Source organism: Aethalodelphis obliquidens, unplaced genomic scaffold (assembly GCF_003676395.1).
Source record: "Aethalodelphis obliquidens isolate GAN/ISIS:26980383/991018 unplaced genomic scaffold, ASM367639v1 scaffold27, whole genome shotgun sequence".
Taxonomy (NCBI): Eukaryota; Metazoa; Chordata; class Mammalia; order Artiodactyla; family Delphinidae; genus Aethalodelphis; species Aethalodelphis obliquidens.
In genome coordinates, this window is record NW_020837971.1 from 15782220 (window position 1) to 15795104 (window position 12885).

Here is a 12885-nt window from a genome sequence, read left to right on the forward strand (position 1 = left end):
AATAAAAATAAAATAAAAGCATTACCAAAGTCAATGCCTCATAATTCACTCCCAGCAGGTCGTCCCTAAAGCACCTGCACATACAATCAGGTATTAAGGCACAAACACTTGGTCAAGTTAAACAAACCACTGAATACAGGAACGTGTAAGAAGCACTTCTAGAAAACCGAATGCAGCAGAGAGCTACCTTTTCCTTCTTGGCGATCTCCATCCTGGCTCTGTCATCCAGCATTTATACCGCAGCCCGCCTGGGGGAGCTGGAACCCCTCAGTGTTCCCCAACGGGCTTCCAAGGCAGAAATATCCCCAGGCTTCTCCCAACCAAGGGTCACGGCCGGCCTGAGTGTCTGGTAGAATATGGTCCACCTTCTGGCTGGCTTCTGGCTTGAGGTTCAATCACAGAGTTTCCTCCTTTTCATTGTTCTCCAGCAAGCCTGCCAGCCTTCTCTTCTGGGTCCTAGTCGGGACCCTTCCCCACTGAGGCCTTGTCAGGCCAGGTATCATCGGGGCAGGGCCATTGCCGGGCTCCAGAGCTGGTCAGCACTGGTCAGCTTTCTCTCCGGGCTGTGCTGAGCTGTGACGGCGTGGTGTTCTCTAGACAGACTCAGCAGAAAAGGTCTTCTTTCCTCCTGTGGCTGGGGGACAGCTTTTGAGTAATTAAGCTGTGGGCGACTGTTCTTTTCTCACACCCCAACCTGCTTCCCTGAGGCTCAGTCACGGCCCAACACTTCCTGCTCTGACCAGGTATGGAGTGGGGAATTCTCCTGCCAGGGCTTTCTGCGCTCCTGCGAGGGCCCACGCTGCCATGGCAACCAGGAACAGGCCTCTGCGCTCACACCTTCCAGCCTCTGCAGGGCTGACCATCCTGTCATTAGAGCTGCCATGCAGAAAACTGGGGCTGATGGCAAAAGGCCTCCATCCCCATCACCATAGCGACAGCCCAATCACCTTATCACCGCAGACTTTGCCACCTGTCCAGTTCCCAGGGCAGGGTCACAGGGTCTTCCAAATTCATGTCCTAAGGAGGAGAGGCCCCCTTGAGTCTGGGAACCAGAGGAGAGGGAGCAGGTGGCTTAGCCAGTGGCATTGCCACACGTGCCCAGGCCACCCTCAAGCTTTGGTCACTGCCTTCCCTGACTACCATCTGGAAACATGAGCTCTGCTGGGATCCAGCAGAGGGAGAGGGAAGGAGTGGCCGGTGAGATCTCTCCAAATGGGTACGCTGAAATATTTTTAAACCAATTTCGTATTGATGGTCATCTGGGCAGTTTCCGTTTTCCCCTGTTATAAATCTTGGCCTTTTACCAGGGTCAACACGTGCATGTGTTTCTTCTGGATGCTTCCTAGAGGCTGAATTGCTAGGTCCAATGCTGGGCACATTTTATGATTGTGCAGACAGGACTACATTGGCCCCTTCAAATGGCTTCACCAATTAATCCTTCCAGCATCATTAGGAGTTTGACTCCATGCTGGCCAGTCCTTGAGATGATGAATCTTTATAACTTTTGCTTATCTGTCGTCTCATTATCATTTGAATTGCAAAGTGCTGGACACCTTTTCATATGTTTATAGTTATTTGTATTCCTTTTTCTAAGGATGATTTGTTTATATTACTTAACTGTTTTGTTATTGAATTGTCTTCTACTTTTCAATTTGTATAAACTATTTTTATATTCCATCCATAATATCTATTAATCCTTTTCTTGTTGAATATGCTGTATTACCTATTGCTAAACATATGGCTTGATCAATGGTGTCTTTTAACACACAGAAGTATTTCTTTTTTATGAATTTGGCTTTCTTTCTTTTTTTGAAGCTCGTGTCTTATTAAGAAAAGCATTTCTGGGGGCTTCCCTGGTGGCACAGTGGTTGGGAGCCTGCCTGCCAATGCAGGGGACACGGGTTCGAGCCCTAGTCCTGGAGGATCCCACAGGCTGCGGAGCAACTAAGCCCGTGCACCACAACTACTGAGCCTGCACGCCACAACTACTGAAGGCCGCGTGCCTAGAGCCCGTGCTCCGCAACAAGAGAAGTCACCGCAATGAGAAGCCCACGCACTGCCAATGAAGAGTAGCCCCCACTCGCTGCAACTAGAGAAAGCCCATGCGCAGCAACTAAGACCCAATGCAGCCAAAAATAAATTTTAAAAATATTTTTTTTAAAAAAGAAAAGCATTTCCCATCCAAAATTAGAAAAATGTTCTCCCACATTTCCTTGTAATATTTTTCCAATATTTAAAAAATGTTCAGCACTTCAGCCCCTCTGGAATTTGCTTGTGTATAGTATGAGGTAGGAGTCTAACATTTGTTGGCTACCTTTTCCCCACTGATTTGTATTGATAACTGCACCACAGTTTATGCTCCATTGTTGTATTTCTCTGTTGTGAGGGAACGGCTCTGCTCTGGTCACCTTGCAGGTGTCCTCAAAGGCCACCAGGCCAAGTCTGGGACCACAGCTAATCTGAGCCTGTCAGAACACTTTGTGATACTCCAGGAACTGAGGTTGGACTTGTGAGGAGCTGCTCTGAGGCCACCGCCCACTCTCTTCCACATCTGCCCAGGAGGCAACAGGAGGGTTTCCCCTCATCTCTGGTTCCGAGATACGAGGTTTTCTGTCCCTGCCCCCAGGGTGTAGCTGCCATCTAGAATGGGCTCCCAGCCAGAGGTGATGCCTTGGGGTGACTTGAGGCGCAGGCATCCAGCTCTCTTTGGTTGGGTGTCATCCTTTCTGGTGCATGGGACAAAGATGGGAAGTGGCACATTTGGGTGCTTTTTTTCTTTCTTTCCTTCCTTCCTTCCTTCCTTTTCTCTTTCTTCTCTTTCTTTCTCTCTCTCTCTTCCTTTTCATTTTGCTGCCTGTGTCAGCAACAGACTGTCTAAATGTAAAAGTGGCTCTTGGTACTCTGCCTGCCTTGGCCTCAGCTCTGTCTATGAGCTGGATGTCTCTCTGTCCGTTCCTGTAGATACCACATTCTTTCAGTTGGCACTTTTCAGTTTTTTGATATCTGGTGGGAAGGGATCCCTTCCTTTTATTTTCCTACAAAATTTTCTTTACCATAAGGCTTTTATCTTTCATATAAATCTTAGAATCTACTCTTCCCATTTCACTAAAATAATGCTGTTGATAATTTCATTGGAAAGGCATTGAATTTGTGGATTTGGGGATCCATTTTAGAGAACAGACATCTTTATAATGCCAAGTCTTCTCATTCAGAAATGTAGCCAGTTGCCCTGTTTGTTGAAGTCTTCTTTTATGCCCTTCAGGTGAGCTTCATTATTTTTCTCTTATAGATCGTATATATTTCTTATTAGATTTATTCCTAAAGAAAGAAAATATATTTATATGGAGGAGAAATTGTCATTATAATTATACTGATTGAAACGTTTATGATTCACAAAGTACTTTTGTATTCATTCTGTCATTTGATCAGACAGTCTTGGGGCAGTAGGCAGGGGTGGTATTATTTTTACCACTTTCAAATGAGTTCACTGAGACTGGGGATGTTGAAGGATTGGGCTGCAAAGGCTCACCATCCCCCAAGGACAGGGGCCAAGGCAGTCCTCATGCAGAAGTCCCAGGCCCTGCTGCATAGCCCTGCGGCCTCCCTGGCCACAGATGACTGGAATGTCACCTGATCCAAGGGCAGCCACACTGCACACAGGTCAGAGCCTTGGGAGTGACCTCACAGGAGACATTTACCCAACAGGGACTACTTGGAACAACAAGTGATTTCACGGGGGCCTCAAAGTGGCAGAATCGCTGAACATTCAAGTCTCCACAGGAAAGTCCTGCATCTTCCTCCCTAGGGTGAGGCAGAGGATGGTACATTCCTGGGGGAAGTATCTGTGGTGCAGGAAGGAGGAGCGTCTTCAGGGCTCCCCTTGCTTCCTCCCCGCCCCCCCCCACCCGCCCCTGCAGCTCCGGGACCTTGTGCTTCAGGCCCTCACTCTGCTAAGCCCCCATCACCCAGCCTCTCCCCAATTTAAACCTGCCTACCCTGGTTAGCCTCTCACTTTTTGCCATTCTCCTCCTGCCCTCTTTGTGTCATTCTAGTGAAGCTCATATAAACACATGTATTTCATCTTCTATGTTTAAGCAGAAGTTTGTACCAATACTGTTTGGGGTTCGCTGACCTTTTTAACCTGGGCAAATCCCATTGCTTCTCCCAAGTGTCAAACACGAAGTCCTGGGCTTTGCTCTAATTGGACGGCCTACCCTGCTGGTGGGGGGAGAAGGTCTGCATTGATTCGCTGAGACGTGGGTCAGGTGCCCATCTGTAGACCAATCTCTGAGGCAATAGGGATGGGATTGTGTTGATTGGCTCAGACTTCCTGGCACCCATGTGGAAACGGGGATTGTGGGGATGGAGGGGGCTGGGGAGGGGGCTCTATCGCTTGCACTTTCAGATTCTTAGTCGTGACTTTTCCTTTATGATGACTCCCGTCCTTGCTTTCTGCTTTTAGAGGTCCTGGGGACCAGGCTGCTGTGAGGCCCAGACTCCTCTTTCATGGTGGCCGGCTCTGCCCCTTTCCCAGGGCCTCTGCCTGCCCCCCTTCCCCCCTTCCTATTCTGCAGACTTTCTCCCACTTTCTGTGCAGGGCAGCACCACAGGAGTAAGGGTGCCTCAGGTCAAGTCACCTGCCTAAGTGACCGTGTATCCAGAGTGGGCTACACATCCATCCCTAGATCCGGAGCAGGGGAGGGGTGCCTGGTGGTACAAATACAGCTCCTGGGAAGCCCCTGCAGGAGAGGCAGTTCTGAGGGTGCCTGTCCCTCTATTTCAGGGAGCTCCCAGCTGCCTCCTGTCTTCCTTGGCTGTGATCTCTTCCTGCCCACTGCCTCCAGGTAAACCTTATAGTATACCCGGTCCTCTCCTGCTCTGTCATCTTCTGTTCCCTCTCTGCTGGTGGCAGAGCCATGTCTGTGCCTGTCTTCCCTGTGGCCTGGAGAACCGAGTGGGAGCACAGGACACGTGGGTAAGCAGTGGGGCTGGGTCTGCTAGTAGACCCCAGTTGATGGCATCAAGTCCATGCTCCTTAGACTTGGTGAACTACTAAGAAGGTGTAGGGGAGGAATAATTCTCCTCTGCCCTCTTTGGCTCTCCAGCTGGGCCTAGGAACTAAACTGACATTAACAGGAGAAAGGCATACAGGTTTTATTTAAATTTTTACCTGTACAGAGGCGCCTTCACGAGAGAATGAAAATCCAAAGAAGTGACCAGATAAAAAGCTTTTATACTTTTATAAAAAAACAATAGTGACATGCTCTGAACTCCTTTGGAGGCCTGACCACATTGGTGGCCCCTTTCAGGGCCCCTTTCCTGGGTAGGCTGTGGAGGCTGGTGTTAGGCTTAAGAGTGAAAACAGTCCTACTGCCCTGGCCTTGACTGGCCGGACAAGGTGGTATGGGGACCGAGGCCACTGAATGGCTGGTTTCCCCCCTGGGCTGGGCCTCCTGGAGTATGCCCCTCAGCCAGCTTTTATCCAGCTCCCTAGAGGGTTCCACTGTGTAGCTAAATTGAGTGCCTTCCGAGAGCTGAGCAAAGCCTCGAAGGTGGGTGGCTGCCTGCCTTGCCCAGTGGGGGCGAACTTAGAAAGCCTCAGCCATTTGTCATGGGCAGCCTTGTTCCAGTTCTGTCTGCAGGGCCCAGCAAATGAGGGGGGTCAGGACTCCAGAGAAATATGCCATCCCCACAAGTGTGGATGCTGCATGCATGACGTCAGCACCCTGCCCTACAATCTTTTCTATCCCCATAATTGCAGACTTACAGGACAGCTGCAAGAATGGTACAGTGAAACTCCTGGATACCCTTCATCCTGACTCTTTAAATTTACCGTATTTGCTTTACCCTCCATATGTATCATAGATCTGAACCCTTTAAGAGCATGTTTCAGACAGGCTGTCCTTTTACCCGAGTAGTTGTGTGTATTTCCTAAAAACAAAGAATTCACTTACATAACCACAACACCATGAGCAAATCAAGAAATTAAAACAGATACAATACTAATCTGCAATCTCTAGACCTTCCTCAGATTTCAGCCTACCATCAAATCTCCACTTCCCACAGCCTGCAGGACACCTGTAACCCACCATGACCTCTCCTCCTTTTTGTCATGAACGGTAACAATACACGTAATCATCGTTGTTAGTTGTTAAACAGCTACTATGACTACAGCTTGGAACGTAATGTCTTATCATTCCCAGCAACATGCTTATAGAAAGGGTATTTGTCCAGTTTTACAGATGAAAGAGAGAAAGAGACTCAGAGGAGTTAATGGTTTGTTCACTTTTGTGGTTTTGTGGTTTGTAGAAGTGCTGGGACTGAATCCAAGTTGGGTGGCAGCTGGGGTGTTGGAGTGGAAGGTGGGTCTTGCTATTCAGTAAGATGGATGAGCTTGGGGAGCTGGTAACCACATAGGCCAAGCGAGGCTTTCTGGGGTGATGGAAGACAAGCAAGGCCAGAGAGGAGGGAGAGCGCTGCTAGAGCTGTGAAAGTTTGTTACGTGTTTTGGTGTTGACGTGTGCCTCTTAGGAGCAATTTCCTTAACCTGAATCTCAGTTTCCATGTCTGTAAGGTGGTAATAATATTTTCCTCTGTTTTTGTGAGGATTAAATGAGGACGCATATGGAAAGTGCTTGGTGTAAGGGAAACTTCGAGACAATTACTATTACGTGTCACGTGAATACATTTAAATCTATTCCAACCCAACACTGTCCTCCTGATTCCTCCTTTTGTACGACTTTTAGTGGCAAAGGAAAAGGGACTTTGAGAACTGTCTTCAAAAATGGCTCTCACCCGCCCCCTATAGGTCAACCATGTCAGCGCAGTCAGGATGGGGCTGCACAGCTCTCCACCATCCCGTGACACTGGCCTGGCGTTGGCCAAAGTCTGTTCTTAACGTTTAGTACCAACATGGAGGGGATGTGGGAAAGCTCTGTTCACCCTCTGCACTTGGAAATAGCCAGGGAAGAGGGTTGGTGAGGAAGGTACTGAGTGAAAGCAGGTGGTGGAAACTTCCTTCAGCCACAGGAATATTTAGAGCAATGGTTCTCTAAGCCACTGTTCCCCAGGGTGCATTTGGCAATGTCCAGAGACATTTTTGTATTTTTATTTATTTGTCTGTTTGTTTATTTTTGGCCACACGAATGCAGGATCTTAGTTCCCGAGCAGGGATCAAACCCGTGCCCCCTGCAGTGGAAGCTCAGAGTCTTAACCACTGCACAGCCAAGGAAGTCCCACCAGAGACTTCTCTTTTTTTTTTTTTTTTCAGTACGCAGGCCTCTCACTGCCGCGGCCTCTCCCGTTGCGGAGCACAGGTTCCGGACGCGCAGGCTCAGCGGCCATGGCTCACGGGCCCAGCCGCTCCGCAGCATGTGGGATCTTCCCGGACCGGGGCACGAACCCGTGTCCCCTGCATCGGCAGGCGGACTCTCAACCACTGCGCCACCAGGGAAGCCCCAGAGACATTTTTGGTTGCCAAATGGCCGGTGGGGTGTCACCAGCATCTAGTGGGTAAAAGGCCTGAGATGTTGCCTGCAATGCACGGACAGCCGCCAACAACAAAGAATTATCCAATCCGAAATATCAACAGTGACAAGGTTGAGACACCCTGATTTAGGGTAATGTTTAGAGTGATGCCGTTGGTTTTTCAAATATTACCATCTCTTTCCCATCATTTCAGATCTGGCTGCTTCTAGCTTCTAGCATGATAGTTGTGTAACCCTTCTGCCAACTTCCAAACACCAAGGTTCTTTCACCTCTGGCCTGCAAGATGCTTTCGGATAACATACCATTTAACAAACAAGAAGCATGAAAGATGTACTACCCTTAGGGAACTGAGCCTCATTCATCCCGATCCATTTAAAAAGCACTATTCCAACATCTCAAGCAAAGTAAGTTTTTCCAAGTCACAGTAAGCCAAGCTGCTCCCTCAGTTTGGAGATGAATTTCTGCCCCTTTTGAGGTAAAGTGGCTCTGCTACTCTGTGAGGTCAGCAGTTTGGCTCCCAAATCAGTGGTTAGACATCTGGTTTCCCAGGTGGTGGGCAGGCCCAGGAGCCCTCACCCCTGCGAGCTTGTGCTGAAGGGACCTGTGTGACCAGGGACTTGCTCCCAGGCAGGCAGGAGGAAGGCGTGGGAATGGCAAGAGAGGACTCAATCATCTGAAAATGAGAGGCATGCCTTCACCTCCCGGCAGGTCCCTGCCTTTCTTCACTCAGAAAGGAGATATGATTCACAAAACACTTTCCAGGGACAGCAGTTCGCCCATAAATCAAAGTCCCTTGTGTGGGGTTTACAAAGCCCTAGCGTGTGGGACTCTGGGTCTCACCGTTCGGAGGGAGGACAGCGCCGGGGGACACAGGCGACCCTACAGGGCTCAGAACGGACCGGGAGGAAGCGAAGGGCCCCTGGGAGAACTCAGGACGGCCAGAGAGAGAAGGACAGCGGGGGAAGGCTAAAGACTTACGAGCAGCGAGCCGGCCGGCCTACGAAAGCCCGAAGGGCGGGGACCGACCTCATGCGCACGCGCAGCACTCTGCCCCGCCCCCTCGCCCTGCTTCCGGCTGCTCCTTTCTGCATCCGGGGCACGAAAACCCTTCGGTAGGCCTCGGGCGGCGGCCTCTGATCGGAGCCGGAAGTGGACCCAGAGCCAGGCGGAGGAAGCCGGCGGCCGACCCGTCAGCAACCTGTGGTGGTCTCGAGGGGCGGTGCCGAGCTGCTCCCTGCGAGCCGATCCCGCGGCCAGGCGGGTAGCCGGCCCGAGGGCGCGGCGCCATGAGGCTGTACAGCCTCAGCGTCCTGTACAAAGGCGATGCCAAGGCGGTGCTCCTCAAAGCCGCGTACGACGTGTCCTCCTTCAGCTTCTTCCAGAGGTCCAGGTAGGCGGGCCCAGGCGGGCGGCGCCCGGCCGGGGAGGCCCGGGGTCGGGGTTGGAGACGGCCCCAGAATCGGGGAAGGGCCGTGGCTCGGCCTCCCGCAGTGGAGCCGGCGGTGGCCTCTTCCTCGGCCTGCGGACTGTGCCTCTGAAGATTCATGTTTTTTTCGATCGCAAAAGCCTTATCCCATCGTAGAACGTAATGCTGTAATCAGGGTTTTTCCAAATTTCTGTCGTATAAAAATTATTAGGGGGCTTTGAAAAAGTGCAGATTCCCCAGGTTCACGTCCCCTGGAAGCCCAGCGATCTATATTTTAAACCAGCAACACCCACTTAGTGATGCTGACCTAGGAAGTTTACGTGCCACTCCTTAAGAGCCACGTTTGTATTTGGTGGGGCTTTCCAGCAATTCCGTATGAGAGATATTGGTATACTGTCGTATTTTATGGGTGAAGTCACTGAGGTCCCAAGAGATGGATGGCAAACCAGCCAGGACCCCAACGCAAATCGTACGCTCTTTATGGTTGGGCGTTAGTGGTACAGAAGGGTTCTACGGTGAAGATTTGGAAGGAAGCGTGGGATTTGTAGCGCTTACAAGCTTTTGAACGTTCGTGAGGCACTTTAATGCAATCAGGTGTGTGTTAGAATTACCACAGACACTTCCAGCCTGTTCGTGGGAGGGATGGAGGTGACTCAAGCACAAAAGGAGAAGGACCCTACAGAGTCTGGGTCTGTGGTCATCCAGTCTCCGGGTCTGGGGGAATCTGCAGTCTGGATTCTGTTTTCGCTGCTTCAGTGCGGCTGTTTTGTTCTTAATGAGAGTGGCTTACTGGCAGGATCTCAGACAATTCCTCTTGTTATTTTGTCGAAACTTTCTGCTTCTTTCTGGGTCCTTTTTGGCACTTGGTAGCTTTCTTTATCATGACCTCTAGTCTCTGTTCTGTGTCCCTTCTTTTCTGTGATCGAACTTCGGGAGCTAACTTGGCTAATTCTGATTCTTTCACTTTTTCTTTTTCCCCTCCGCACGTATACTGAAGATTCTCAGAGATTTCACTGTAGGACTTTCACCTCACTGGTTTGCGATACTCAGACCAGTTTCAGATGATTAACACAACTGCGATACTGTAGGGACAGCTCTACCAGTGCCTCTTAAAACAACACGTAGTCCAGCCGAGCTCACTGTTTTTCTCATAAGTCCTCTTCTCTTCCATCCTGCCTGTCTCAGGATTATCAGAGCCCAAGCCTCAACCCTTCGAAGGGTTTTCCAGCTTTTCTGGCCCTTGTAGGCAGACTCTCACAATGAATGCAGTTCTTCATTTGTCTAATTATAGTCCTGCTCTAAGCTCTGTCTCTTTTTAGCTTTACTGCAAGGACTTCCTTATTTTCAGAGTTTTCTCTAAGGGATCATCTTGATCCTATCACCCTCTCAGAATAATAACAACAAGTAATACTGTGCGTCAGACATCGTGCTAAGTGTTCATCTAATCATCGCAGTAAATCTCGATTTGTAGATGAAGCCTGGTGCAGTAAGTACCTTGCCCCGGAGGTCATACGTCTCATAAGTGGTGGAGCTGGGATCCCAGCCAGGGAAGTCCCCTCCCGAGTCCTCAGTCGTCTGTGTGGCTCTCCGTGCGGTTTCAGAAGTATCCACATCTGCTGGGGCTAACTGTGGATTCCCCAAGTCACGGCCCTGTGCTGATGGCCCTTTACATGGCATTCCCAGTCAGAGGCTTCTTGTTAACTTCGCTTCCTCCAGCTGGACCGTCGTCACCTGGGACCCTTCCTTTCTGGCCACATCTCTCAGTGGGGCCCGTGAGCCGCCTCCTCCCTCTCAGCCTCTGTGCGAGCCATTTTCTGTTTCCTTGTCTTGTCTGAGCTCTTGCCCTGCCTTCCTTCCAGAGTGCCCCAGGCTCATAGGGTGGATTTGCCCCAGCAGACCGGAGGCCTCGTTCTCTGCCAGAGCCAGCAGTCACTGCGGACATGTCGCATTGCCGGGTTCAGCCAGTGGCAGCTGCCATAACTTGACTGTGCATCCGCCGAACAGTTGTTGCCACTTACGTTATTCTGTCACAGATTTTACTTGTCCCCGCTTCTCAGACGTCAGTGGAGCCTTGAAAACAGGAGCTGGCTTTTGCTTCTCCGCTGTGCCCCAAATCATACACTGACCAAAATGTTAAATTAAGTATAACCTGTAGAAAGTTCCCTGGAAGTCTGGAAGTGGTTTGTTTGAGCGAGCTAGGTAGCAAGCAGATGTGGTTTGAATGGTCTTGGTGATTTCTAATTACCTGTATTTGTGATCATTGACAGGGTGTTTATTATTTCGTCCTAAGGTTGGGAGGGAAAGGAATGAAACCAAGAAGCAGTGTCTCCTTAGTGTATACGCTCAGAGGTCCCTTTCCACTGTGTTGGGGACAAGGTGACAGGAACAGGTAATATGTGTTGTGTTTCTTAGCGTTCAGGAATTCATGACCTTCACAAGTCAGCTGATTGTGGAGCGCTCCTCGAAAGGCAGCAGAGCTTCTGTCAAGGAACAAGGTAAGAGGACCTGCTACCTTGTGAGTGTGTGCTGGCCTGGCTGCCCCACCTCAGGCAGCTCGGAGCTCGATCAGCAGGAGTGGCTGCCGCGTGATGAAGTGGGCTACCAGGACCCCACTCCTCTGCTAGCTGCTCTCTTCCCTCCTCCTCGTTTTCCTGTTACGCAAAATTCTATGCCCACTGTTGGTGTCGAAGTTGCCTGGTTAAAATCACCCCCAAAAGCTTGGACTCGCTTAAGATTGGGGTCCGCCTCTCGGAGCAGTAAGTGGCCTTCCTGCTGTGTCCTCTTTCCCCTCTGGAGTTGTAGACATCTCAGGAAAGGACGTCCACCCAGCCCTGTGGAGGTAATACTCTATTCTGTGCTGCTTAGATTTTTGCCCAGGAATCTGGAAACTCATTATTTTTTCCTCTTGACCTTAGTTTTTTCTTTTTCATGATTCAGGTTTCCTTTAAAAATTTTTAGACATTTATTTTAGAGGCATTTGGTGAGCTGTGTCATCTCTGAATCCTTTTAGTGACAAAATTAATTTCAGGAGTTGTGACTGTTTTGCAGAAGCCCTTGTATAGACTGTACCTTTTGATAATTTGATGACTTCAGCACATGCTTGAGACCCCAGCCAGCTGTGGCTAATTTTTTTCTGGATGGGCTTTGTCTCTTCCTCCCATCCTGCCCCGTCCCCGCCAAGGCCCACCAACAGAGTGGAGCAGGCTAGGTTGCTGTAATGAGGAAGGCTGAGGCCCTGACAGGTGATTTCTAAGAAAGTGGAGGCTGCTTGGCTTGGCCAAGGTTCCATCAGCTTGGGAGCAGAGCACAGCAGAGCCCCAGAGGGCTGCAGCTTCCCAAGATACAGGCGAGCCTGACCTAGAGCTCAAGGACGTGACTTGGACATGCACCTGGGGCCCTGTTGCCTGGGATTTTTCTGCACCACTGGTGCTCCTTTAGATCCTGGCTTTGCACGCTGGGCCTTGGGGCATTCACTCACCCTGCAGCAGGTGTTGGGCCGCGCTGCCGTCAGAACTACACGCGCTGTCCTATGTGCAGGGCCTGACCATAAACCTCACTTAGAGCCGCTTCGTTGGCCCAGGAGGCAGGAGCCCAGCACTGTAACACTCTGACTGGTTTTGGTGGTGAGAAAGTCTAAAGCCCTCACGTCACCCTCTGTGTGTCTGGCCTCTTGTCTCCCTAGAATATCTGTGCCATGTCTACGTGAGAAACGACAGTCTGGCGGGAGTGGTCATTGCTGACAGTGAATACCCATCCCGGGTGGCGTTTACCTTGCTGGAGAAGGTGTGTCTGCAGCTCGGCTGGACTGTACTTGGACAGACGAGTGTGGACTGGGGCCGGGAGTGACGACAGGGCCCAAGGCGGAAGGGGCGAAATAGTGTGTCCAAAATCAACCTGTTCTCAGCTTTTCTCCTCACCCTAAACCAAGAGAGAGTCTGGGAGCCTTCCCAGTCCCGTCCGTCCCACCCCAC

The 12885-nt window shown here is 50.4% G+C and overlaps 3 protein-coding genes and 1 long non-coding RNA gene across 5 annotated transcripts in view; 1 reads left to right on the forward strand and 3 right to left on the reverse strand.

Annotated features, from left to right (window-relative positions):
* The window catches only part of GCK (glucokinase), a 48760-nt gene extending 46891 nt beyond the window's left edge, over positions 1-1869 (reverse strand). Inside the window, exon 1 of one of the 2 annotated variants that reach the window (XM_027124017.1) lies at positions 188-1869. In XM_027124017.1, coding sequence (XP_026979818.1) covers positions 188-232 — 45 coding nt within the window. In that variant the 5' untranslated portion in view covers positions 233-1869. The remainder of the gene's footprint in view (positions 1-187) is intronic. The other variant, XM_027124019.1, reaches the window with a different exon arrangement.
* A 952-nt stretch (positions 1870-2821) lies between these two features.
* Positions 2822-8577, reverse strand: LOC113629531 (uncharacterized). Its single transcript, XR_003436590.1, has 2 exons — positions 8467-8577; positions 2822-3318 (listed from the first exon to the last, which is right to left on the reverse strand). It is a non-coding gene; the product is annotated as an uncharacterized LOC113629531 (long non-coding RNA).
* A 71-nt stretch (positions 8578-8648) lies between these two features.
* YKT6 (YKT6 vesicular SNARE protein) lies at positions 8649-12879 on the forward strand. Its single transcript, XM_027124023.1, has 3 exons — positions 8649-8878; positions 11327-11409; positions 12597-12879. The coding sequence occupies exons 1-3, from the start codon at positions 8775-8777 to the stop codon at positions 12758-12760; spliced, it is 351 nt and encodes a 116-aa protein (XP_026979824.1). The 5' UTR covers positions 8649-8774; the 3' UTR covers positions 12761-12879.
* Positions 12828-12885, reverse strand: part of CAMK2B (calcium/calmodulin dependent protein kinase II beta) — a 72982-nt gene continuing 72924 nt past the window's right edge. Inside the window, exon 10 of the mRNA XM_027124166.1 lies at positions 12828-12832. Coding sequence (XP_026979967.1) covers positions 12828-12832 — 5 coding nt within the window. The remainder of the gene's footprint in view (positions 12833-12885) is intronic.